The following is a 25461-nucleotide window of genomic DNA, read 5'->3' on the forward strand; positions in this document are numbered from 1 at the left end:
TCAATCAAAAAGCCGCAAATGGAAGAATGCAGCATTGGCATGCGTTCCCTTGAAACATTAAATTGTATTTCTGTTTTATGACATCATAAATGGTTTTGACAAGCATGCACTATAAACAAAGAACACATTTTGACATTAATTTAGAGGCTAACAATAACTTGTCTTCCTCCAACGAAAGAGTTCGACTTCCGGCATCAAAAATCCAGTCACAGACAGTATTGGGTTATTTTCACTGCTTCCTTGACTTTGAACGGATGGTTTAGTACAAAAAGCCTGTCAAAATGCCCCCCAAGCAGAGACGAATAGCCATTATGGGCTACAGATCTGTTGGTAATTGTCATTTCTTAAAGCATTATTAATGTTGGCCACTTTGTTTACAAGTGCTATAAGATCATGCTGTTTTTCTGACCTGGATTCTGTAGTAGTAAATCTACTCATCACACTTTACATATCTGTTCAGGAAATGATTGGAATGAACCTGAGGAAAGAACGTAACATGCATTTATCGATAAGACATTTTGTTAAATCGGCACTGACAATTATTAGAACCATGGTACATGGTCATGGTCATGGTATTTGGGGTGAGATGTGCGACATGTGGGGGGAACGAGGTGGCAATGTTGGCATTCATCCAACATCATGGTTTACATGCCTGAAATATGAACAAGCAGTTTAATTTAGTTAGTCTTACAACATAAAGAATATTATTTATCACAATTACTGATAAACTAGCCAAGGTCATTTTCAAAAGTGTGTTTTTGAGAAAACAGACAACTTTATCTTTATGTTTATGGGGTGGATAACCAGCTGATAACAACCTTAGGTTTATTATATGTAGTGATGTTTTAATGTAGATTCTTTTGTCATTATCAAGCTGGAGTGTTTCATCAACTTCAAGAATGCCAGTCAACAATTATGTATCTTTGTTTTTGATGATAAGGTCTATCTTTAGAATAGACAAAGCTTTACCAGGGCTACAGATAAGGAGCGTACAGGCGTAATGTATGCCTCAAAATCAATTAAGTACGACAAGATTTCAAGCGTATCGTGTACGCACATAAATACCTTTGTACGTCTAACATTTAATTTCGTCGTACGTATCGTGCAATTGAAATCTATTTCGGATAAATACTTGTCAAGTTTCTTTTGCGAAACACGATTTGACACATGAGGAAACCCCGACAGTAGGAATCACTTGCATTGCCATGCAACGATATGCGTCACTATTTTTCGATTGGCTAAAAACTACACTGTTCCTATTTATATCCAGTCGGACCTGACATTTCGCACATCACACGGTCGCTCAGTTATTTCTCAAGCGTCTTCAAATACATGGTTGGAAAAAGTGATCGATGAATCCTCCAGACAAACCACATCACCAACTCGCTCACACAAAAACATGTCAGTACTCCTTCAAAATTCTCAGTACACCTCCACTTGCAATATGATGTGTAAGTACACTCACACCCCCAAAGGTTATCTGGAGCCCTGTTTACAAAGAAACATCACCATATCCCGTGATATATTTGGTGAAGGTTTGTTGTTTGGCAAAACAGTACCAGATGTCAACATATAGCAACAGGGTTGATGTGGTGTTCATCTCCACATGGAATGTCATTGAGATTTTGTAATATGTACTTATTTACTAAATATAATGTGTGGTTGTGCAAAGGTTTATGAAGAACTTTTTATTTTTAAAATGAAATTTCAGTTTCAAATTTATACATGGAGCTAAGGGGGTTATAATTATAAAGTATATGCATTATTCTTTTATTCCACATTGTTTTTCAGGAAAGGTTGTCTTTGGTACATATAATATATATGCATATTTTGCTGCTGAAAATGTCCTGTGACAGTAATAGCAGTTTAATAAAAATATTGTACAAATAAAAATAACTCATTTCTATCCATTATATGTACCCCTTGCCACCTGGGATTACCTTCTCTACCACACATGTGCGGGTAGCCAGGGGTAATGTGATACATATTGCAATGTACAGATGTTTCCACATCATAAATTTTATGTGTGCTTATTGTATATTGCATTTAGATTTGTTATTTCAACTTTGTTATACTGGTAATAGTTGGCTGTTTGCGTAATGCTTTTAAGGCATGCGCTGTCTGGAGGGGTGGGACCCAACCCTGAAGTATGTGAACTGTGGATCGATTTTGGCCCCAAGGTGCACAATCCGCATGCAGGCCCTGTTATGTTCTTTTGGGAATTCTGGGGTGCGGGAAGGTTCCCCCTTCTTAATCGAAAAAAAGTTTAATCGAAATCTAAGGGTGTTGAGGTTCCAAGTCCTAGTGCCATGGTTACCAGTGCATCTTCATTTGATATGTCAAAAATACACAATCTCTTCCAGCAACATATGGCATCAGTAACTCTTCATGATTTGATTGAAGGCCTATGTAAGGGGTTTCTTGCAAAGTAGGGAGAAGGGGAGTCGAGGTAGTATGTTTGGTACCCTGCTTTGGCTGGGTCCCTGAGCCTGAGTGCCGTCGTTGATCTGGCGATCTTGGCTCCGAACTCCCAGTCATCTCGATGTCTAAGCCCAAGTGCCACTGTTATCCATAGCTTGAGTCAGGCAACCTTGAGGTCGGGGAGCCCGCTGTTCTGTCAATTCAGGTTCCGATGTTCTGTTGCTGCTCGGTTTCAAGAGGTTAGCATCTCCCGGAGCCTTTCCTGCTCATGACGGCCTCAACTCAGTCTGTTACTAGGTCTGAAACATGGCTTGACACAGGCTCCAGCTGTGAGCATGAGTCAAATGGAGGTTGGGGAGATGGAGGGTGGAGGAGTTTTTTCAGCAGATTGCTTCGTGTTACTTTACATTCTACCTTGCTGGGGAGGCTTTCATCCCATGGCACTTCTCCCAGTCTCAGTGGTACATGACAAGGTCCAACCCCTGCTTTTAAGCAGCAGGAGCCACTTTGACTTGTCAAGCGGCCAGTGGGGTCGGGGATGGGTGCAGCTTCCTCTTTCGCAGTTCCAGCAGCTAAACAGGGCTGACAGATTCCATTGAGATCTGCTGCGTCTCAGGTTGTGTGTGCTGTCATGGGCATGCACCGACTGTGGCTTTTGACATCCTACGACTCGATGTTACACCATAGACCCTTCCTTTTTTGGTGGGGCATGACTTTCCTATGACTACCTCCTTCAAGGACTATAAGGCCTTGTTGGAACAGCAACTGCTCCAATGGCTTGCCTGCACCCTCACTTCCATGGCCAATTCTTCAGGGATGCAGTCTACATTCAGGCTGGTTACAACCTATGGTTAAGAGTAGGAGGAAAAGCCATGGGTAACCAAAACAAAGGGTAAGAGCAAAGGGCTGATGGGACCCAGCAGCCTTTAGGCAGCAGCGGTGGCATCGACTTTACTCGGGGTTTGTTACAGGGATACCAACTCGCTTTTGCCTGACATTCCCCATGGGTGGTCTGTTTATAGTGGAGTGGGAAAAGGCAACAACCAATATGTTGGGTGCCCTCCACCCTCACGGAAGGTCATTTACCACAGTGGAAGCGAGGCCCGCCTGTATTCTTGGGGATCAGGTGAACTCCAGTGCCACCCTGCCTGGACATGGCAAGGTGTTTTCAAGTCTCCTATAGAGCCTGTGCATGTACTTCATTATGCCCAAGAAAGATGGTGGCTTCCATGTCATACTCAACCTCAAGTTGTTGAATCACATGATAAAGTTTCCATCTGTAGGTACACCTACAGAATACCAGATACCTACCAGCCATATTGTTTAGTGTCACGTCACCCTAACCCTGAACTTGACCCTAACCCTAACCGTAAACCTTACCCTAACCCAAAGATGGCTGAAGGTATCCGGTATTCTGTAGTCTTACCTTCAAGATAGAGACACTAACGCTCAGTGATCTCATCGGTTCAGCCCAGCTATTGTCTCACATCAATCGACCTTAAGGATGCATATCTTCATATGCCAATACACCTCTGATTCCCTATTCTAACCCAGTCTTTCACAGCTCCTTCCAGTGCTCATCAGTTGGCATTCTCTTCCCACAGAGGTTACTTGTCATATCTTCCTACGAACCTCTGTTCTAATGCGGCCATATTTCCCGGTTCTCGTAAAATCCCCTAGTGGCAAAAAATCGCAACACTAATTATCTCCTTTCTTTCTATCCAATAGAACATATGTTACATCGACTTAGATCCAACTTGACTAACACAAGCAAATGTGGGGCCACAAATATCCCTCCTCTGCCAGGGACTTGTGTTGATGTGACACACAAAACATATAAAGGCTAGCACGTCTGTTGTCAACGAGGGCGATGGAGACGCCATTCATCCACCGTAACATGACTGAGTTCTGTCTAGAAGAAACGTTTGCGCATCGTGCAGGGGAAGAGGTTCCAGTTTTCCCGAAGCATACAGGAAATTACTGAGGCCTTGCGAATGATCAGTTTTGAAACAACGTCGCTGATTGCACAACTAAAAATGTTTGCAACCAATCACGAATCCTGAACACTCACACCATGAAAGGGCCGTATTAAAACAGAGGTTCGTAGGAAGATATGACAAGTAATCTCTGTGGGAAGAGAATGACCCGTTGGATGTCAATATAAAATGAATGAAAGGGATCCATAATGGTACCCAGTTATTTTGCTGTTATGGTGCCAAGAAGGTTGGGGAAACTGCTAGCGAGCAGACTATTTTTCAAAGGCTTGTTTCAGTAATTTATTTAACTTTCAATTTTAAAGGTAAGCCTCCCACTGAGGGGTTTAGGGCTCAATCAGTCAGGGCAGTTGCCACTTCTAAGGTGTACTAAGTGGCACTGCCCATTGAAGAGATCTTTTATTTCACTATTTATCCCCCTCAACGCGTTTTGCGGGGGTATTAAAATGGACTCCGTCCGTGCGTGTGTCCGTCCGTGCACATTCTTTTTTTCCGGAGCAGAACTTTAAAACCGTTCACTAGTTCTTCACCAAACTTAGCACATACATAGATCTGGTGGTGTACTGGTGCCTTTAGGTAGTTTTGGATTTCTGAAAAAAATATTTTTTGCATTTCCATGGCAACAAGTTTGACTTCTACTGAAATTTGTGGTAGTGTTCTTTTCCGGAGCAGAACTTATAAACCGTTCACTATTTCTGCACCAAACTTGGCACATACATAGGTCTAGTGGTGAACTGGTGCCTTTTGGTAGTTTTGGATTTCTGAATAAAACATTTTATTGCATTTCCATGGCAGCAAGTTTGACTTTGACTGAATTTGGTAGTAGGGCTCCTTCCTGAAGCAGAACTTAAAATCCTTTCAATACTCTCCTTCCACTTTGCTATATACATGCCAAAACATTTGACATAGTCATAACTAGTAGATATATTCATGAAGAGTATTTTGCCATTGCGGGGGTATTGATGACTTTGTCTTCTTGTTGGAACTGGCCAAGCCCCTTCATTCATTATTACCAACACATTCTAAGGATTGTTTTCTCTCCAGTGGGCAAGGGTTTTTATTTGTACTACTTTTTTTAAAACGATACAATATTTATATTAAACATTGTTACAACTCTCACAGGACATTTTCATGAACAGAATATGCATATATGTACCCAAAGGAAGACTCTCGTGTACAGCCCCAACAGGTTTGGCTAAATGTTCATTGTCATGCACAGGAATGCAGTTTATAGGTATTATTTATTTACTGACTCTGCGCACATCCAAAGGAGCCACTCCTGTAATGAATATTCATCTAACTTGAATATCTTTTGAAATAAATCAATTGTCATTGTAATAACTAAGAGACTTGATGCACCAGCATGTGATTGCATTATAGTCACCTATCAATGATCCAGGTAGGGTTAGTGTCTTTAACAATTCAGAGCAACTTCAAAATATCAAGTGAAATGTATATTTATCATTGATGGTTTGTTTCAGGTAAATCGTCTTTAACAATTCAGTTTGTGGAGAACCATTTTGTCGACTCTTATGACCCAACTATTGAAAACAGTAAGTAGAATTAGAAACTCATATTTGGATTACTTTTTGTATTACTCTATTAGCAATTCAGATTGTTTGTTATGCATGATTTCATACATACATTACATGTATAAGGAATATCGTGCTTGATAAGCATAGGGTCCTTCTTCATTAGTTGTGAAGACAGGCCAGAGTTACCGCCCTTTGATTATGACGTAATTGGTGCCACTTGATTTTAGACTGGTCTCCTGTCTAGTCCCAAATCAAAAGACGATAATACTGAAATTAATCACATGAGAAAATTTTGGGAAAATACGAAAGAAGCATAAGAACTGAAAATGTAAGCAGCAGGACAGATTGATCGTGTGTATTTTCATTCATAACCTCACATCAATGAAAATACCAAATATGTGTAACAATGTTGACGTCCGTATGACATCACTATCGGGAAGCTACATTCTCAAAATGGCGTGTTCACTGACACGAGTACGCCGGATTTTTCGACAGGAAATTTCATTGTTTCAATCAATGTATATACATAAATGTGACATGTAAGTAGTCCAAAACATTCTGACAATCTGCTGGTTCTTATTTTCTTTTTGTTTTCATTGTGACCAAGGGAAATAGTCTGAAATGAGGAGAACTTCCGTCGTCGGTGTGCGTGAATTTTTCATCAGTCATGGCGTCACGCTTTCAGAAACTATAATATGTTGTGATGAATCTCGGAAAACACTGGAATACACCTATTATATTTACCTATCGCTTGCTACAATACCTTTCCCATGCATGGTCTAAAACTAATGAGCAAGTGAACGCAACAAAAGTAGGCGAACAGATACACAGAGTGAAATCTGAATTCGACTTTGTTTACATTTCAAACAAGTGGTCCTTTCCCAGCGCGGCATCCGATATATTTCGTTAGATTTCACTGAAACACTTGGTATTGGTGACAAAGACTATTTGTCATTTTATTTTGACCTGTATGAGGAATTCAGGGATTCGTGTAATAGTACGTGTGACGTGAATTTATAAACACTCTGCAATATGGCTGAAAATTCACTTTGACGTTAACTGTGTGTATTTCGTAATGTGTCAAAACTGGCCAGATTTATGATGCATGTAATTTTCAGTATATTTGCCTTACAATGAGCGGATGATGTCATAGAAAACCAAATTTCAAACAGAATTGAAAACTGCCAATTGCGGTTTTCTTCGTGGTGTATTTGGATATGGTATCGATAGGTGGGAAAATTGGAAGAGGTGGGGCATATATTGTACGATTTATGTTGGAATTAAGTAACAAACGTGGAATGCTGACACATTCACCGATGGCTAGCTAGATGTAGTGCATATACATTTTAGTTTTTGTGAAACACGATACTTTTGATAGACCGACTCAGGTTGAATGTTGTACAATTTGGTTACGTGGTAACACTGTTTGTACAATGTGTTTTTCAAACTGCAACGTCATCACAGTGTGGAACTGACCACACAGCCAGCAGGCAACAGCTGGATTAAAACAGTAGCCTGCGCATCGAGACACAAGAACTAGTGGTGATTAATTGAAATAATTGAAGATTGGTCGTAGTGACTAAACTACCAAGCACTCGATCATAATTTCTCATAATCGAACACAAACAATTCTGGAACACTTGTTTTCATTAACCATGTTAACAATATTTTTCACATGGTTGGTTTTGTCTGTTACATTTTGTAAGAGCTGCAATCTTGTTTCAAGTCATGATTGAATTTATCTTAAAGATTCCAAGAAATTTCTGTTCCCAACATACTAGTCATCCTTTAAAGATGTGAAATTTTGCCAAAAAACCCCTAAAAGAACTACATGTTTTTTTCCTTATTTTTATGTGCATTAACAAATTTCATAAATGACGCTAACCAATTATTTTCGATGATTGATCGGTAGTAATGAACCAGTAATCAATTATGAGATTTGAACCAATTCCCAACACTAACGAGAACCACACCTATACCTGCACCATGTGAAATTGGTCTAACAACGTCATTCGTTTATCGGTCTGGCACCAATGACGTCATTTCCAAGGGACATAAGCCATGGTGTGTTTATTGTGGACATAACTCTCGGTTAATGTGGAAAATTTGAATCGATATAACGCAAAAAATAAATTAGTTACTTCTGATATCTGTACAGTTTTGGCTATAAAACAACTTGACAAACACTTTTTATGATGAGAAAGTGCAAGACAAAAAGGTTAATTTTTGTGTAAACTTGGCCCTTTAAAGTTGGAACACCGAAAGTTAGCTAATATTCTGCGTAGTTGAAGGGGAAGGTCAAGTGTCAGATATGCTTCAACGTTTAGCATGGATTTGAAATGTCTGTAGGTTGAACACTTATTGATTGAATATAAGGAGGAGAGCCAGTCTTGAGTTAAAAGTATCGTTTAATCGTTGTTTAAAAAAAGATATGAAGATGTCAGTATTTCTTATTTCCTGCTGAATCAAGACTATTCTGAAACCAAGTTTGTATAGAATTGATTTTGTGTCTGCAGCCCAAGTTTTTCTCCCCGCATCTGAGGCTCATTTAAGAGCAAGATGAGCTTGGTGTGGTAGCCTGGATGGATGTAGGTGAATGACACGGCACCAGTAACCGATGGCTCTAGGTCATATACACACTATGGAGATGGTTTCCCCACACTCTCCGAGAACCATATTTGTGGGAGTTGCCTTGGATAGACCAAGAAAACACTTACAGAATGATGTGTGAACGGTTTCTGTGATTTTACTGAATGCCGTTCCCCACACCTCGGCACCATAACACAATATTGGAACCACCATACTCTCATACAGCTTAAACATATCACTGTAGGCAAAATCACCAAACTGCCTTTGATATTGGTATATAGCCAACATAGCCTTTTGTGCTTGTGCAGCTAGGCTAGTTTGAGCCTTACTCCAAGACAGCTTCTGTGAAAACACAATTCCAAGATATCTGTACTGGTTCACCGTTTCAATTAGTTTGCCTTTAAAATGCCATTGCAGCTCCATAAACTGCACTGGAAACTTCCCTGTCATGAGCAGTGTGGCTGTGGGTTGGCATTGATGCCAATATAAGAATACAGTCTCGATGTGAATATGGCCCTCTTTATTATCCCCCGCAAAGCGTTTTGCAGGGGGTATTAAAATGGACTCCGTCCGTGTGTGCGTCCGTCCGTCCGTGCACATTTGTCTTTTCCGGAGCATAACTCTAGAACCCTTCAATGTTTCTTCACCAAACTTGGCACATAGTTTGGTAGTTTGGGATTTCTGAATAAAATATTTTTGGCGTTTCCATGGCAACAAGTTTGACTTAGACTGAGATTGGTGGTTGCGCTCTTTTCCGGAGCATAACTCTAGAACCGTTCAATGTTTCTTCACCAAACTTGGCACATAGATAGATCTGGTGGTGAACTGGTGCCTTTTGGTAGTTTGGGATTTCTGAATAAAATAATTTTGGCGTTTCCATGGCAACAAGTTTGACTTAGACTGAAATTGGTGGTTGAGCTCTTTTCCGGAGCATAACTCTAGAACCGTTCAATGTTTCTTCACCAAACTTGGCACATAGATTGATCTGGTGGTGAATTGCTGCCTTTTGGTAGTTTTGGATTTGTAAATAAAATACTTTTTGCATTTCCATGGCAACAAGGTTGACTTTGACTGAAATTGGTCAGTATTTACATATGTCCATTTGTCTATTAAAAGCACAATATCTCTCATTATCCCCCGCAACGCGTTTCGCGGGGGTATTAAAATGGACTCCGTCCGTCCGTGCACATTTGTCTTTTCCGGAGCAGAACTCTAAAACCGTTCAATATGTCTTCACCAAACTTGGCACATAGATAGATCTGGTGGTGTACTGGTGCCTTTTTGTAGTTTTGGAATTCTGAATAAAATATTTTTGGCGTTTCCATGGCAACAAGTTTGACTTAGCCTGAAATTGGTGATAGTGCTGCTTTCCGGAGCAGAACCTTAAAAACCTTTCAATACTCTCCTTCCACTTTTCTATATACACACCTAAATATTTGACATAATCATAACTCGTACACATAATCATGAAGAGTATTTTGCCATTGCGGGGGATATTGATGACTTTGTCTTCTTGTTGGTATTGTCTAAGGAAATGTACGCTCCAACTTCAATGTAAAAAGTATTTAAAATGTTTACAGAAAGAGTAAGCAACTATTCTCAATACAATGTGGAAGCTAGAAGACATATTCATAGCAAATGTCTGATGGAGAAAGCCCATATGTCTACGAGAGGCATGATATGGGAAACGTGAGCTGGGGATGCAGGTTCTAAAGATGATGGTGATGCATTTTCGGCTACAGTTTCTTTCCTCTGCCTTGAGTGTATCCAGTATTTTGACCTGTGATGATCTGGGTTAGAATTGGTCTTCGTAACCTCTGCTTGTTGTAAGAACTAGAACTCTGTTTAAATAGTGCGCCAATCTAAACATAGCAGACCACTTCCCCTTACTGAATCCATATGTACAATGTATAACAGCAGAGGTACAGATAAGCTGCGTATCTGCGTAAATTACGCAAACATTTATGTGAAAACCCAATTCCTATTAAGTCTATTGCGTACAAGTACGCTTGAAGTTTTGTAAATACTCAATAAATGTGATCTTACATGCGTACACACAAAAATGTCCAATCGTAGCTTGCGTACCGGTGGATAGATAAAATAACTGAGGTATATTGAGAGGCTCTATTTCAGGACATGAACTTGACAACTTGCAGTCTTTCTTATCATTTCTCATATTACAGATCAAAAGTCAATCACAAACACTAACATTTAAACTATATTATATTGTTTAAGTTAATGGAACATGGCAAAATACCCAAATGAGTTTGATTGAGGTGAGTACAATTTATTTCGTTACTCAAAGTAAATTAGGATACCCAATTGAGACGAAGACAAGGGAGTACATAACTCAGTGACCCAAAAAGTTATCTGTAGCTCTGTAACAGTTAAAACATTGTTGCACTACATATAACACTGCCTCATAATAATATACTCTTAGTTATGAGAAAGAAGAAAGGTGAAATCCAGTACCTTAAACATCTTTCAGTGGTACAAATCTTTGCTGAAATTTATGGCACACATTTTGTTTCAGCTTTTCAGAAAATGATAACTATTCGAGGCCAGGAGTTTGCCCTTCAGCTTGTGGACACTGCTGGCCAGGTACGTCATTGTGCTGGTGACAAATGGCATTACATTATGATTGGGATGTGACATGCATTATATCATTAACAGATTTGAATTCATGTCTGGATGGTTTGGATGACAATCTGTCTGTTTCCTAGAAATGAAATAACGTGTTGAAAAGTAATGAATGAAAAAGCATGTTCAGGCTGAAAGGATAAGTGCTGATAGCAATTCGTTTGAAACACCCACATTGTAAAAGCCTGAACTCAAGAGTTTTCGTGTTATTGGTATTTTTTGTCTTCTGTTTACAGGATGAATACTCTCTACCTCCACAGTCTTACTATGTCAACATTGATGGCTATGTTCTGGTTTACTCAACAAACTCACAGAAAAGGTCAGTGCTCCAAATGCCTGTGTTATAATACTTACACTGCCTGTATATCATATACAGGAATCAAGATCATTGGTGAAGAAGGGTCCTTGCTTTATCCACATCAACTTGTCTAAAGTCTTCTTAGCGTTTTACGGGGGGCAGTGGGGTAGCCTAGTGGTTAAAGCATCCACTCGTCACGCTGAAGACCCGGGTTCAATTCCCCATATGGGTACAATGTGTGAAGCCCTGGTGTCCCTTGCCATGATATTGCTGGAATATTGCTAAAAGCGGCATAAAACAAGATGCATTATTTAAACTTCTGTAAATAACTCACGGTTACATTTTGAATCCCAAGTCCTGCAAGGACTGCTATGAATGAGGTAGGGTGTTATGAATGTGAGGTCAGAGAACACTTTCTGTAGCTCACTTATCTCTAATTTCAAATCCAGAACCTTTAAGTATTTTGCCTGAATATGTTCAGGACTATATGCTGTGGCTGTGTTACTGTTGTAATTGTCCAGTTGTGTTTGACAGTATTGTTAATCATTTTCAGCTTTGAAGTGGTGAAGTTTGTGTACGACAGAATCCTGGACATGAAGGGAACAAACATGTATGTATACAATTGTGTGTGTGTGTGGTGTGTGCGTGTGTGGTGTCTGTGTGTGTGGTGTGTGTGTGTGTAACCTCTCCACATGCCCTATTTTAGTCCCCTTATCTTGGGGCGGTGGGGTAGCCTAGTGGTTAAAGCGTTGGCTCGTCATGCCGAAGACCTGGGTTCGATTCCCCACATGGGTACATACAATGTGTGAAGCCCATTTCTGGTGTCCCCTGCCGTGATATTTCTGGAATATTGCTAAAAGCGGCATAAAACCAAACTCAGTCAGTCAGTCAGTCATCCCCTTATCTGGTTGGTCCGCTGTTTCAACTGGGATTTTGTAGTACCCTGTATATAAAACATTGTAGAACAAAATATGTAAAACATTGTCGTACCCTCTATGTAAAACATTGTACTACTCTCTATGTAAAACTGCTTGCCATAAAAAGGCGACTATCTTGTCGTAAGAGGCGACTAACGGGATCGGGTGGTCAGTTTCGCTGACTTGGTTGACACATGTCATCGGTTCCCAATTGCGCAGATCGATGCTCATGCTGTTGATCACTGGATTGTCTGGTCCAGACTCGATTATTTACAGACCGCCGCCATATAGCTGGAATATTGCTGAGTGCGGCGTAAAACTAAACTCACTCACTCACTCTATGTAAAACACTGTGGTACCCTCTATGTAAAACATTGTAGTACCCTCTGTAAACCATTGTAGTACCCTCTATGTAAAACATTGTACTACCCTCTATGTAAAACATTGTTACCATCTATGTTACACATTGTAGTACCCTCTGTGTAAAACATTGTCATACCCTCTGTGTAAAACATTGTAGTACCCTCTATGTAAAACATTGAAGTACCCTCTATGTAAACATTGTAGTACCCTCTGTGTAAAACATTGTACTACCTCTATGTAAAACATTGTAGTACCCTCTATGTACAAAACATTGTACTACCCTGTATGTAAAACATTGTACTACCCTCTATGTAAAACATTGTACTACCCTCTGTGTAAAACATTGTATTACCCTCTATGTAAAACATTGTACTACCTTCTATGTAAAACATTGTAGTAGCCTCTGTGTAAAACATTGTACTACCCTCTATGTAAAACATTGTAGTACACTCTATGTGTACTGTAACAGCAGGAACATGTTTGTCAGGTAGCGTTGGCAACTAGTTAAAACTGAAGCTATCAATGATTGATTTATATGATTTGAAGAAAAAATATCATTCCTTTTTCTATGTTTTAAAATACATAACAGTATGAAAGCAAAACTCTTATTAATAATTGTTATTTTCTCTGAAGCAAAAAATTAGGTTGGTGAAGAAATCAACCTGCTAGTAAAATTAATTTTCTTGGGAGCTCTTGACAGTATCTTGCTCTTTGAGGAAAACACAGAATTCATTTTGTTCAAATACTACCAAAGATATATGGAGGATGAGCTAATCTCCATGTACAGTGAGACTATGGATACCCAGGCACATTCGTTTTGTGTAAATCGTCTGTATAACTTGAATGTTCGGATATCAGGATTTCTGTCATGCAGACTTTGGCGTTGAAACTGTAGCTAGCATACACTCCTGGTTTAAAATCACTTCCAAAACTGCGTGGTTGTTCTGATTTACCGTTTACAATTGACTCAGTGTCAGGTAGGCCTACTAATCACCACCAATACCCTGCTGATCGATCATTAATTCGTATTAGCAGACCTTGTCTCGTGTCCAGACGCATAGAAGATCAAGGCTTCTTGTGGATTTAGACAGTTGGTGTGTAAAATTTACCATCTGGTAATGGAAACCGCATATCTTTTATAACATAAGAAATTGTTTGTTTATGAAACTCACCAGAAGGTGAGGTTTCCGGATATCTGGGGTCCGGGTATCCGGGGTCTCACTGTATGTAGAATGGAGAAAAATCATCAAGAAGTAAATTACAAATTGATCTGGAGATTTTTATTGTTGATTTTCTATTGTGTTGTTGATGTTTCAGAGTACCAGTGGTTTTGGTTGGAAACAAAAGTGACCTTAGAATGGAAAGGTAGGTATTTAACAGAGCATTCCAGGACATCAGTCCAAACAATTGGAATCGCGTACAACTAGTGATTTCACTCTAATTAACATTCACCAACTATAATAGTCCTTAACAAATAGATGCACATTTGTTGCATATTCATTGCTATCATCTACGTGAGTGAGATGTGTTAATTTGTGCCACAGTCTGTACCAACACAGCTTCACCAAAACAGCAGGATCTCTGTACATATCCCAGTACTATGGTAGCAAAACAACAGCAGTGTTTCTGTACATATATACAACACAGATCTTCACGGTCTTCAGTAATCCATGTGTGATGTAAGAGGCGACTAATGGGATTGGATGGTCAGGCTTGATGACTTGGTTGACACATGTCATTGTATCCCGATTGCGTAGATTGATGCTCATGCTATAAAGAACAAACCTTTTGGAACTTCTTTTTATTCGTGAGTGCGACGTTTCGATACAGATTCTTGTACCGTTGTCAAGCATAATGATTGTTCTATATTGTACTTCCCAACTTCTCAAATGCCAGTCAAAGAAGATGCTCATGCTGTTGATCACTTGATTGTCTGGTCCAAACTCAATTATTTACAGACTGCCGCCATATACTGTAAACGTACTTATTTTCGCGCGGTGCAATTTTCGCGGAATTGACAGTTTAGACTACATCGCGCGGTCAATTATTCGCGCAATCAGTAATTGCCGGAACTGCCAGCTGTCTCTTTGGCCGCCACTAATAGCAGTGAAAACAAACAGAGTGGCTTAACCTGTCAGGCAGCGTTTATTGCTTACTCACAGGAAATCCCTATCTGTGCGATATACTAGTATACAGTAATCCGTTTACTCCCGGAAGAGATGAAAAACACATCAGTCTTATGTTCCGAATTCTGACGATTTGACGAGTTAACTTATACTGTATATGAAGCTCTTTGTTATTTCAAACAAGCCGGGTTGTTGTGAATGAGATGATTGAGTGTTAGTGACTATTCGCTTCATGATGTACTGGTGAATAAAATCTTAATGAATAAATAAAATACTGCTGTATTATTTCTTTCCGAGTCGTTTCACGGTAATCTGTTTTGTATCAAACCATCTGTCATGTGACCAATTTCCATGGTGGCCACAACACACATTGCTGTTTTCGCTAATTCGGCAATGGGATTTGGCTCATTATTTAATTATGTTTTGGGAAATCCATTACAGCGACAGTTAAGTATTATCAGTTGTCATTTTAAGATTCCCGTTGATTTCTGTCTTCAAACGTGATGTGTTATGGTAACTACTCAGGGTGGCGTGGCTAGACTGAATGAATGACAGGTTTATTCGCGATGTGTATAAATTTTGGCTAAAATGTTTTTGGCGCGAAAAGCGAAAATAAAACCTGCGAGAAATATAATACGTTTACAGTAGCTGGAATATTGCTGAGTGCGGCATTAAAAAACAAACCCACCAACTGTACATATCCAAATACTATGAGCATGATAAAATTAGCATCCCTATACAGCACATTTTTTCAGTTATATTTTCATAAATTGATATTTTCTTTTATATTTTTTGTGAGATGAACATAGTGAATCACAACTCTGAATGATATGTTTTGAAGTTTCTGAGATCAAGGTGGGATGTTGTAGAGCCGAAAACTATAGTAGGCTAGAGTGTGCTGTGAATGATACCTGTATGCTATTTATAAATTATAGCCAGTGGGAAATACTAGAAATTATGTGATGTTGAACAGTTTCTGTTATTATTGACATTTTTTTACACAAATATAACTTGTAATGATGCTTGTTCATTGTATTTAGTGAGTGAGTGAGTATGATTTTATGCCCCTTTTAGCAATATTCCAGCAATTTCACGGCGGGGGAACACCAGAAATGGGCTTCACACATTGTACCCATGTGGGGAATCGAACCCGGCTCATTGGCGTGATGAGCAAACACTTTAACCACCAGACTATCTCAACCCCCCTCATTGTATGGATTATACAGTGATTTTAAATCAATGCACTGCATCATGGGCATCAGGATACAATGCTCTAGTGCTGTATCATTAACCACTAACATGGGGTACTGGGGTCACACATGGCATATTGTCAACGTATATTGAATGGATCACACATTGCACCGGCTAAATCATAGTTATTAGTTTTTCTGCTGCAGACATTAATCACAAACATTATTTTCAAAGATGCACAATTGTTTCTTAACTGAAGACTTTTTAAAGAAACTAACATCACATTAATTTCAGTGAAATCAGCGTGATGCATTCTAAATGAAGAAATACCTGTAAGTGTAATGGTATTGGTGTAATGGTATCCAGGTATATGTGGAAAATGGAGAATATATGTATATTCTTGCTGCAGAGAGGTGTCCTTTGAAAAAGGTAAAGAATTAGCAGATTCCTGGAAGGCGCCATTTCTGGAATCTTCAGCAAAAGAAAATCAGGTGGGATATTTACACTATCCATAATCTCATCGTCATGATTAATCTTATTAACAGGAAAATGTGACAGTTATTGATGCTTTTTATCAAGAATAACAGTATTAGCTATGTGTCAACTCATGTTTATTCATTATGTTAAGGATGATGTCTTTTAGGCGAAATACACCAGTGCATCATGAGTTTTCATGAGACAATATGTTAAACGGTGTTATTAACTGTGTACAAGAGGCTACACTTGCTACACTTTAAATGACCGCAAGAAGTTTTGTAAGTTAAATATTGCAAAATATACTGCAATTAGCATTTTAATACCCCTACAAATATTGTGGTCAACTGACAAAGTTTTCAATGCCTGTCAAAGTATTTGAAGTAAGTTTTCAGTGCTATGTATTCATCATTGTAAGACAAGGTTGATTTTACAACAATCATAATTTATCATGTCTAGCACTAGAATTATAGATGGATTCATTGTAATTTAATGTATTGCATTGTTCCATGATGTGCCATGGTGTGACGATAGACCCCAGCATATCCAGATAAATATGCATCACTTAATCCAGGATTTCATTGCATTTTTTACACTAATTTCAAACTATTCATAGTTTTATACTCTATGTTTGCTTTGAATTACTCATACTGCTTTTGGTATTTTTAATGGATGATGTTGAACTTGTCGGAGAGGATATATTTTGCTTACCATTTCAGAGAGTGGAAGAAATATTCAAGTGCATCATTTCAAGAATGGAGCGTTCAGAAAACATAGGGCAACAGAAGAGTGGATGTGTGTTATCATAGACTCCTGGTAGTAATACATGTTACATCATATCACATGCTTCTGCAACAGACAAGGACGGTCAGAACCAAGGAGGGTCTACAGTTACCATGGCAACATATGTCTCATATACACTATCTTGTCATTTCTTGATGTCATATATATATAAAAGAGTATGTAATTTTCTCCCTTATATGTGTCTGATATGATATTACTCTCTTATTAAATATTTTGATGAAAATAATTGACTTTAAAATATGTCAAAATATAATGTATTTTAATGTAATTTTAGTGTGATTTTAATTGTGTTTCTTTCATTTTGTAATCAAAAGTGTATAAACATCATACAGAAAAGCTAGTCCTATCTTTCAGTGAATCCTAAATAATTATGCTAGCTGTGTATTGATTTGTGAATATGGTTGATTGTATATAACATTTTGTCATCGATTATGCACAGTGCTTCTATTGTTGCCTTAGTAATGACAAAATCTTTTTCGTTATTGGAAATCCAGTGTGACATTTTCAGATACTGTCTCTGAATTGATGAAGTGTGATGTAGGAAGGGTTTAATGCTTCAAACCTTCATCTTCCTACGTGTTCAGAGATCAAAACGTGCTTTATCAATATCATGAACAAATTCGGTGCAACTTTTTTGTTAGGTTTTTCTTAGTCACTGTCATTGACAGCTGGATCTCAATAGACCAGGTCGCTTATGCAAATGTGATGTATCTTATTCAGTATCTAGGGCAGTGGGGTAGCCTAGTAGTTAAAGCTTTCACTGGTCAAGCCGAAGCCCCGGGTTCGATTCCCCACAAGGGTACATTGTGTGAAACCCATTTCTGGTGTCCCCTGCCGTAAAACCATATTCACTCACTCTATTCACTATCTAAAGCGCCCAAGTAGGAGAGAACAGCAATTTTGGACTGCTTTTTTAATTAGGTTCATATTCTGTATACTATACTATGCCAGATGTAATTCTTGGTTTATACTTATATTATTGAAAGATTTTGATCAGTAAGCAGCTGGTAGTTTGGAAAAAAGGGAATTGAAATGAAAATGTCACTTTTGAAAATTATCATGAAAACAGAAACATTGTTTTGTATGAGATGGGGAGGAGGCGCTTATTCAAACAGGAGCTTAGTTAATTGAATAGAACCATTTCAAGTTAGTTGTTGTACTGTGGTTGCCATGTGAGAAATGTTTATCGTGTTTCGAGCCATTAGCAAGTCATAACTATGCAGAATGGAGGCCTACAGCCTGCTGAGTGTACTGCTGACTGAAGCATGATGGGACATTGGCAGAAGTTTCATCAAGGATGATTACTAAATATCATTGTGTATTCAAGGATAATAACATTTAAATTGTCTGTTGATCAGACTCAATACACAGTGTGGATTTGCTGCCCATGGGTGATGCCCCACATGGATATAATGTGTGACATTCCATTTCTGGTGAACACTACCAGGATATTGCTGGAATATTGCTAAAAGGGGTGCAAACCCACTCACTCACTCACTCAGTCTCCTAAAACACTGTTAATGTAACCTGAGCAGTAGTTGAGGTTACCATGACAGCTTATGACAGTGCCAGGTAGTGCTGAAGAGTGTGAGGTGTTGTGTTTCACCGTAACAGTCTAGAAATGCTACTTTTAAGATGGTATGTCTTTTTCACAATTTGAATATGAAATACTACGTGTTATTGAAGGTCCTTATTATCTGTTGGACAGTCACATTGTTTGACTTGTTATTGAAAAGCGTGCTTCCTTTGAATTTCTTCTTTCATATTCGCAGATGTGTACCGTTTTTTCTGATGTGTTCTTCAATGTGACATTAATAATGAATTCAGTTCATATCAACTGGATACCTTTAACCTAAGCAAAGGTTTGTTTATATTAGTAATAATGTAATCCAGATTCCTGTATTCAGTTTCAGAGTGTATACGCCTTCCTGAGGCAAGGGAAGTAACTGACTGTGACTATATTGAATGTCCAGTCTCCACCCTTGCCAAACAAGGCTGGAATTTCAGAGTTGTATTTTGTCTGTACAAGGCTTTGCACAGTCCAATCACAATCATGGCAATCAATAAACATCTTGTTTAGAAACAACATGGCAGCTGCTGTGCAGATTTTACAGCCAATTAACTCCCTTACCTCAGGATGATGATGATGATGATGATGATGATGATGATGATGATGATGATGATGATGATGATGATGTGGTTTACGGGACCTTTTTAGTCCTGGCATATATATATGGAAATGTATCATTATTTTCAGTGCACTTTGAAAAGTGTATCAGTAAATGGTTTATAATATAGAGCTACCCTAACATCGCAATATAACTCTTCCAGAAAAGATGATTAAATGTTTACTCAACAACATTTTAGAAATGTAAAGACACATGTTGATTTCATCATTTGTAGTGATACAGTTATACTTATAAGTATTCTTATGTTACATTGTTGCTCTGTCATGTGACATAGTTTTCCTTTGTTTAATCCAGTCTAAGGTATTGCAAATTGCTGCACTGAGTTGCATCCCTTGGGCCTGCCAGGAACCTGTGACCATGGGTTCATTGTTTCTTGGTTTAGTCAGCACCTCACACTGACAGTTTCACTAGAAGATAGAGGCCTGCATCACTGAGATTTGCTCCAACATTAAGCTGACGTGCCACAATATAACTGAAATACTCTGAAGGTGATGTTAAGATAATTTCACATCGTCACTTCTTTGTTAAGCGCCACATTTTTGCGCCTACATCTTTTCTGAGATGATCTGGTTTCTTGATATAAATAACCTACATATTATTCTCAATGGAGTTGAGCATGACAAGGGTACACTGTAGATGGATGTGGCTTAGATTGTACAGTGGTTGTGGAGCTGATGGTATAGGATTCCTTCATCTGCTGATATAGTTAGCTTCTTTCTTTCATAGATATACTGCAAAAACAAAGTTAAGGATCATCCGATTCTTTAATGACCCCATAGTAAATCTTATCTCCCTTGACAGATTCACTTCAGTGACATAGAAGAATTGGGTGTTCCTTTACTTATTTTCAGTAGTATATATCAGTGTGTAAATATTTATGTTACAGAATACGATCATAATACATCAGTTGTAGGCTTTGTCTCTACTAATCAAATATATAAACTAACTTTTCTCCAGTTTGGACAAAAATCTAATGATTAATTTACATTAATTAAGTTAACATGGCGTGAGGCATGAATAGAATTCTGTATTATCTTGAAACTTTAGCAAAAGAAATAGAACTGAATGAAAGTCTTTGATTAGGAACAGCATCTCAGTGTGCAAAATTGTGTCCCTTACATAAAACACTCAGGCTGCTGTAATGTTACTGGAATATTCCCAAGTGCGGCGCTACGCAAGAAACGGTGGGAAGTCAACCCTCAGGACATGATACATTGTTCATCAGGATTACAGATATTCCATTATACATTGCTGCGTGTGTTATACATGGGCGAGAATATCACCAGGTAACGGGTGGCAGCCATGTCTGTGGCTACTGATTGGTTGTCTGTTGGTCATGACCCCTTGTGTTTCATTTACTGATTTGTTTTTGCGGAATATCATTTCTAACATTTATATGATGCACATTACAGTTTGCCCACATTGATTAGGAGGTGGTCAACTTAAAGTCTATTAAGCTGCATTCTTGGTATCACAGTGCAGTACACCGTAGGCCAGGAAATGACAGATACCTGGATGCCAGTATTTCAGTGCTAGGATTTATTGTTCATCTGTTAATCTTTCAAAGAGTGATAGGGGCAGTGGGGTAGCCTAGTGGTTAAAGAGTTCGCTCATCACGGCGAAGACCCGGGTTCGAATCCCCACATGGGTACAATGTGTGAAGCCCATTTCTGGTGTCCCCTGCCATGATGCTGCTGGAATATTCCTGAAAGCGGCGTAAAACCAAACTCAGTCAGTCAGTCAGTCAAAGAGTAATACATCAGTGAAATATTTATCAATAAGCATAGGAGCCTGCTTAGTCATGTATTTTGTTTGAAATTCCCAGCCTAAATTGCTAGTACAAGCTTTCACTGATTTGACTGTAGTGCTTTTAGACTGGTTGCCAGACAACTTAAGTGGAATGCTAGATGCCGAAGGTTGGGGTTGGACCCCTTGAAAATATGTTCCAAATATACACTTCTAGGTGATGTGAATCATTGATGATGCATCACTGGCTTTTCCCAAACATCAATGTGTCACAGTAGAAAGACTGATCTCATCCAATGAATGCATTCAGTAAACATTACTCTTGACTCAAACAAATTATTCAGTAATAATCTATTGAGCAATGACAAATTTATATTAGAATTAATTGAAATAATACAATGTCAATATGTCATGAATAATTACTACCTAAATGTCACAAAATTGAAAATTTAGCCTCAATATTTCAGGCAATGATACTTACAGCCTTGACCTTAATGGTTCAAACGAGAGTAGCCTCCCCATAACCAAGATGGCTGCCACTATGCATTTTGTGATTTTATTGCTTCAGTGTTTTACAATTATATTAAGAAAAAGAAAAGAATGTTCCTATCTGAAAGATTTGCTGGTTCCATGAAAACAATTGGGTTACTGAGATGTAACTTGAAATGCAGAGACTGACTTTAAAATGCTGGTTTTATAAGGCCATTAGATGTTTTTGTAGCTGGAAATGTTTAAGTGCTTTGTTTTGTCGAATAGTTTTGAAATGGGAGATGAACATGCCATTCACTGATAAGAATACTACGCATTTATGTTTGAGATGTTCAGCAAGGGAGAACTGTTAAGTCACAAGTTCCTATTTTTTGTCATGAGTTAAAATGTATTTGATAGGCAACCATTGTTGCTTTTGTAAATAGAACACTGGAAAACAGGTAGGATATGCTTTGAGACAGTAATCAGCAAGTATGTTTAATCAACTACAGATATTTTGCCTTTATTTTTCCTATGTTAACCCAATGTCCTTGCTGCCATTTTAATGGACATTTTTCTAGTGTGCTTACATTTTAACTAAAACAAGATTTCCTAATCATTGATGGTTAATTGGGTGCCAGGTTATTAAAAATGAACAAATTCATATGTTTTATTTGAATGTAATCCTTTGAAACGTATATCACTTGATAGAATTTAGTTTTCAAAATTTGACTGCACAGATTGTGTTTTTGGTTAATTCTGTTTTCGTGTCATATTTGACAGGTATAATGATCATGATAAAAGGAGATTTGAAATTGTTTTATTTTCATGGAAATGCTTCTATCACTGAGTCAAGTGTTGGCATAACAGCTGTTGTCAGAATTTGTAAAAAAAAGAATAGATAAGAATTTATCAATTTTAATGTGTACCACCAACTGTGTAATAAAACCTTATTAACCTCCATATTACATACACATGCCACATGATAATGTATCAGAACTTCAGTACAACATTTGTGAATCATTTCGATTGCAGATGGATTTTTGCTGATACTAATTATAATATGATGTGTTACAATCAGTTTGTTGTAGTAAAGTCTTTGACTCTGCCATACTTGTGATGCAAGCCAACATATAGGTATCTGTGGTAGGCCAGGTAACTAGGATGTGTGACTCTACCCAGATGGTTTGATGTGATGCTCATGCTTTCGACCACTGGTTTGACTGGTCAGAAGTTGGTTAATTACAAGCTGCAGTGATATGTGGGAATATTGCTGTTTGTGGCTTCAAACAACACTCACTCACTAACGTTAAGTTAGGTAAGAGGGATTTTTGCTTGTTTTCATCAGGTTTGATTGGCAAAATATTGGTGCATGTAGATCTCATTATTTAGTGAAATTTTCATAAATATATATGATTAACAGCTTGTCTTATCTATTTATCATGTGTACAAGTAAATGTTTTGAAGATTTTAGCAGTTCTAAGAATGGTGTTGGTGGAATTCCTGAAAGACATACAATTATGTTATACCTTTCCTGTGATGAATCTAATATGTACCTATATCTGAGACTTTGATATATATCATAGTGGCTTTTATTGATTGAAGAGAAACCTTGCTCGTGTATCATACACTGATTCATCATAATCCTTGTAAAATTTCCTGTACATAAATTTGTGTAGAAGACTTTGTCTTTAGGATTAGTAATAAATGTTCTGAAAGGTGGTCTGCTGTGTTCGAGTTCCCTCTCTCAATGTACTGAATAAGGTGGCGCCAGGTGCTCTAAGTTTTAATGGCAATGACCCTGGCTCCATTCCTGCAATTAAGTGAAACCTTTGTGATATTACTGGATTATAAAACCATACTTCTTATACGACAAAAGCTATTGGCCCTTTGAAGAAGTTTGTCTACTTAATACAAAAATATGAACCTGACTGTACAACTGCAGAAAGAAAAGACAGATGTCACAAGTATACAAAGAAAGTAATAAGTCACTACTATATCCATTCCCTTAACTAAACCACTTTAATAAGTTGTTTAGTTAAGGGAATGGATATAGTAGTCTCTCACAAAGTGTTTTGGAAGGAAATGCTTTGAAATTACAAAAAGGCATTTCTCCCATCACCACACATGGTAATCCCCATTCAGGTCGACAGTCAAACCTGATACGTCAATGGACGAGGATGGAGTGTATCAGGTTGTGTAGATTGATGCATCATTAAGTGGAAGATGCTTCTTCACAACTGCCATTGGGGGTCTCAGTATCCGCATTTTACATCCACATAACATACTCCTCATTGTCCTTTGCACATATTGTGCTTGGACATCAGGTGTCGCTGATTTCAAAATCATTGTATCAGAGCCTATCAATCATTCTGATTTATGATGTTGGCTCGTCAACATCAGATTCAGGGTGTATGTTAGGCCAGCCTAGTTGAACGGTGACGATTCTTAACTGACAACGTGTTATTTACTTGTGAGAGCAGGTTCCAGTTTTTCAGAGCCGACAGCAGCACGGATTTACTAAGGTCTGGGAGGAACAACAACTGCTTTACCAAGATTTGGCGATGACGGCGTGATGGTGATATTTGTGGCCGACAGAGGGCATAGTCTGTTGTCATTGAGGAATACCAAGTTTTACACTGACTACATGTTTTTACTTGCACTGTATCGCCATTTTGCAAGACCCCACACAATCTGTTTCTTTAATTGCTATAAACAACGTTAATGTTTTGCCATGTCCAGCCCTTTTAACATACATGTCATCCATAGAACATCTCTGGGATCATGTAAGTCCCAAAAACTTTCAAAGTTAAATTTTGACGTACCAGGTTTTTAAATGTAGTATTTTTGTTCTTTAAATTTCGGCTAAATTAACCTACAATCTCCAGCGGCTGAAGGGATGGTGTAAATCCAGCTAGGCTCCATGCAGGTAGCAAAAGTAATGTAAGTCCCCATGGTTCCTAGTATGGTGATCTACCTTCAGTTGTTGGCGATCTATAGCCCGTGTTTTATATTGTATTGTCTTCTTTTATTGGAATGTTTTAGTTTTGCTCGCTAGTTTTATATTATATCTGTGATTATCTAGTATTTTTACTGTCCATCGTCGACAGGTTTTAATCTTCAAAATGTTTTCACTTTGTACTGTATAAATTGTTTTCGTCACGATATGGCTGAGATATTACCGATGTGACGTTAAATATTAACTCACTCACTCACTTTGGGATCATGTCCCCCCATCCGCCAATGAACAGAAATCAAATGGTACTAGCAATGAGAAAGGAATGGAGATCACTTCCTGATGCCAGTGGACCGCCTCCGTGGTGTAGTGGTTAGAGCGTCCGCCCGGAGAGCGGATCCCCGACCGCGTCATACCAAAAGACGTTAAAATATGGTACTTGCTGGTCCCTGCCAGGCGCTCGGCATTAATGGGTACAACAAGGACTGGTCGGCTCGGAGTCAGTATAATGTGTCTGAGTGGGGTATTCATTCTTCACTGCGGCATGGTATCTCTGTGGGCTAGCACTATAAAACCAGTTTCAGTCTGGGCTACTACAAGCAGCCGCACATACACATACACAAGCATACACGTCGTCATATGAGCGAAGTATTCTCATGAACAACGTTAAACCCAATATTTCACCTCACGCCCTGGTGCCAGTAGGACGTGTACAAACCCTTCCCGATGTCAAGCCTGTGAAGCCATACA

The 25461-nt window shown here is 38.5% G+C and overlaps 1 protein-coding gene across 1 annotated transcript; it reads left to right on the forward strand.

Moving 5' to 3' along the window:
- The first annotated feature begins 178 nt into the window (after nucleotides 1–178).
- LOC124262658 (GTP-binding protein Rheb-like) lies at nucleotides 179–23477 on the forward strand. The gene is made up of 8 exons (XM_046697159.1): nucleotides 179–330; nucleotides 5897–5968; nucleotides 11073–11140; nucleotides 11416–11498; nucleotides 12031–12087; nucleotides 14075–14122; nucleotides 16484–16565; nucleotides 17268–23477. The coding sequence occupies exons 1-8, from the start codon at nucleotides 282–284 to the stop codon at nucleotides 17355–17357; spliced, it is 549 nt and encodes a 182-aa protein (XP_046553115.1). The 5' UTR covers nucleotides 179–281; the 3' UTR covers nucleotides 17358–23477.
- Nucleotides 23478–25461: the final 1984 nt, after the last annotated feature.

The sequence above is a fragment of the Haliotis rubra genome, unplaced genomic scaffold (genome assembly GCF_003918875.1).
Source record: "Haliotis rubra isolate DU_JTF1 unplaced genomic scaffold, ASM391887v1 Scf85, whole genome shotgun sequence".
Taxonomy (NCBI): Eukaryota; Metazoa; Mollusca; class Gastropoda; order Lepetellida; family Haliotidae; genus Haliotis; species Haliotis rubra.

Excerpts from the sequence above, each read along its gene's own strand:
- LOC124262658 (XM_046697159.1), top strand. The coding sequence starts at position 282 with ATGCCCCCCAAGCAGAGACGAATAGCCATTATGGGCTACAGATCTGTT. Across the intron at positions 11,141-11,415 it reads TTGTGGACACTGCTGGCCAG|GATGAATACTCTCTACCTCC; the intron begins GTACGTCATTGT and ends TTCTGTTTACAG. Across the intron at positions 12,088-14,074 it reads GACATGAAGGGAACAAACAT|AGTACCAGTGGTTTTGGTTG; the intron begins GTATGTATACAA and ends TTGATGTTTCAG.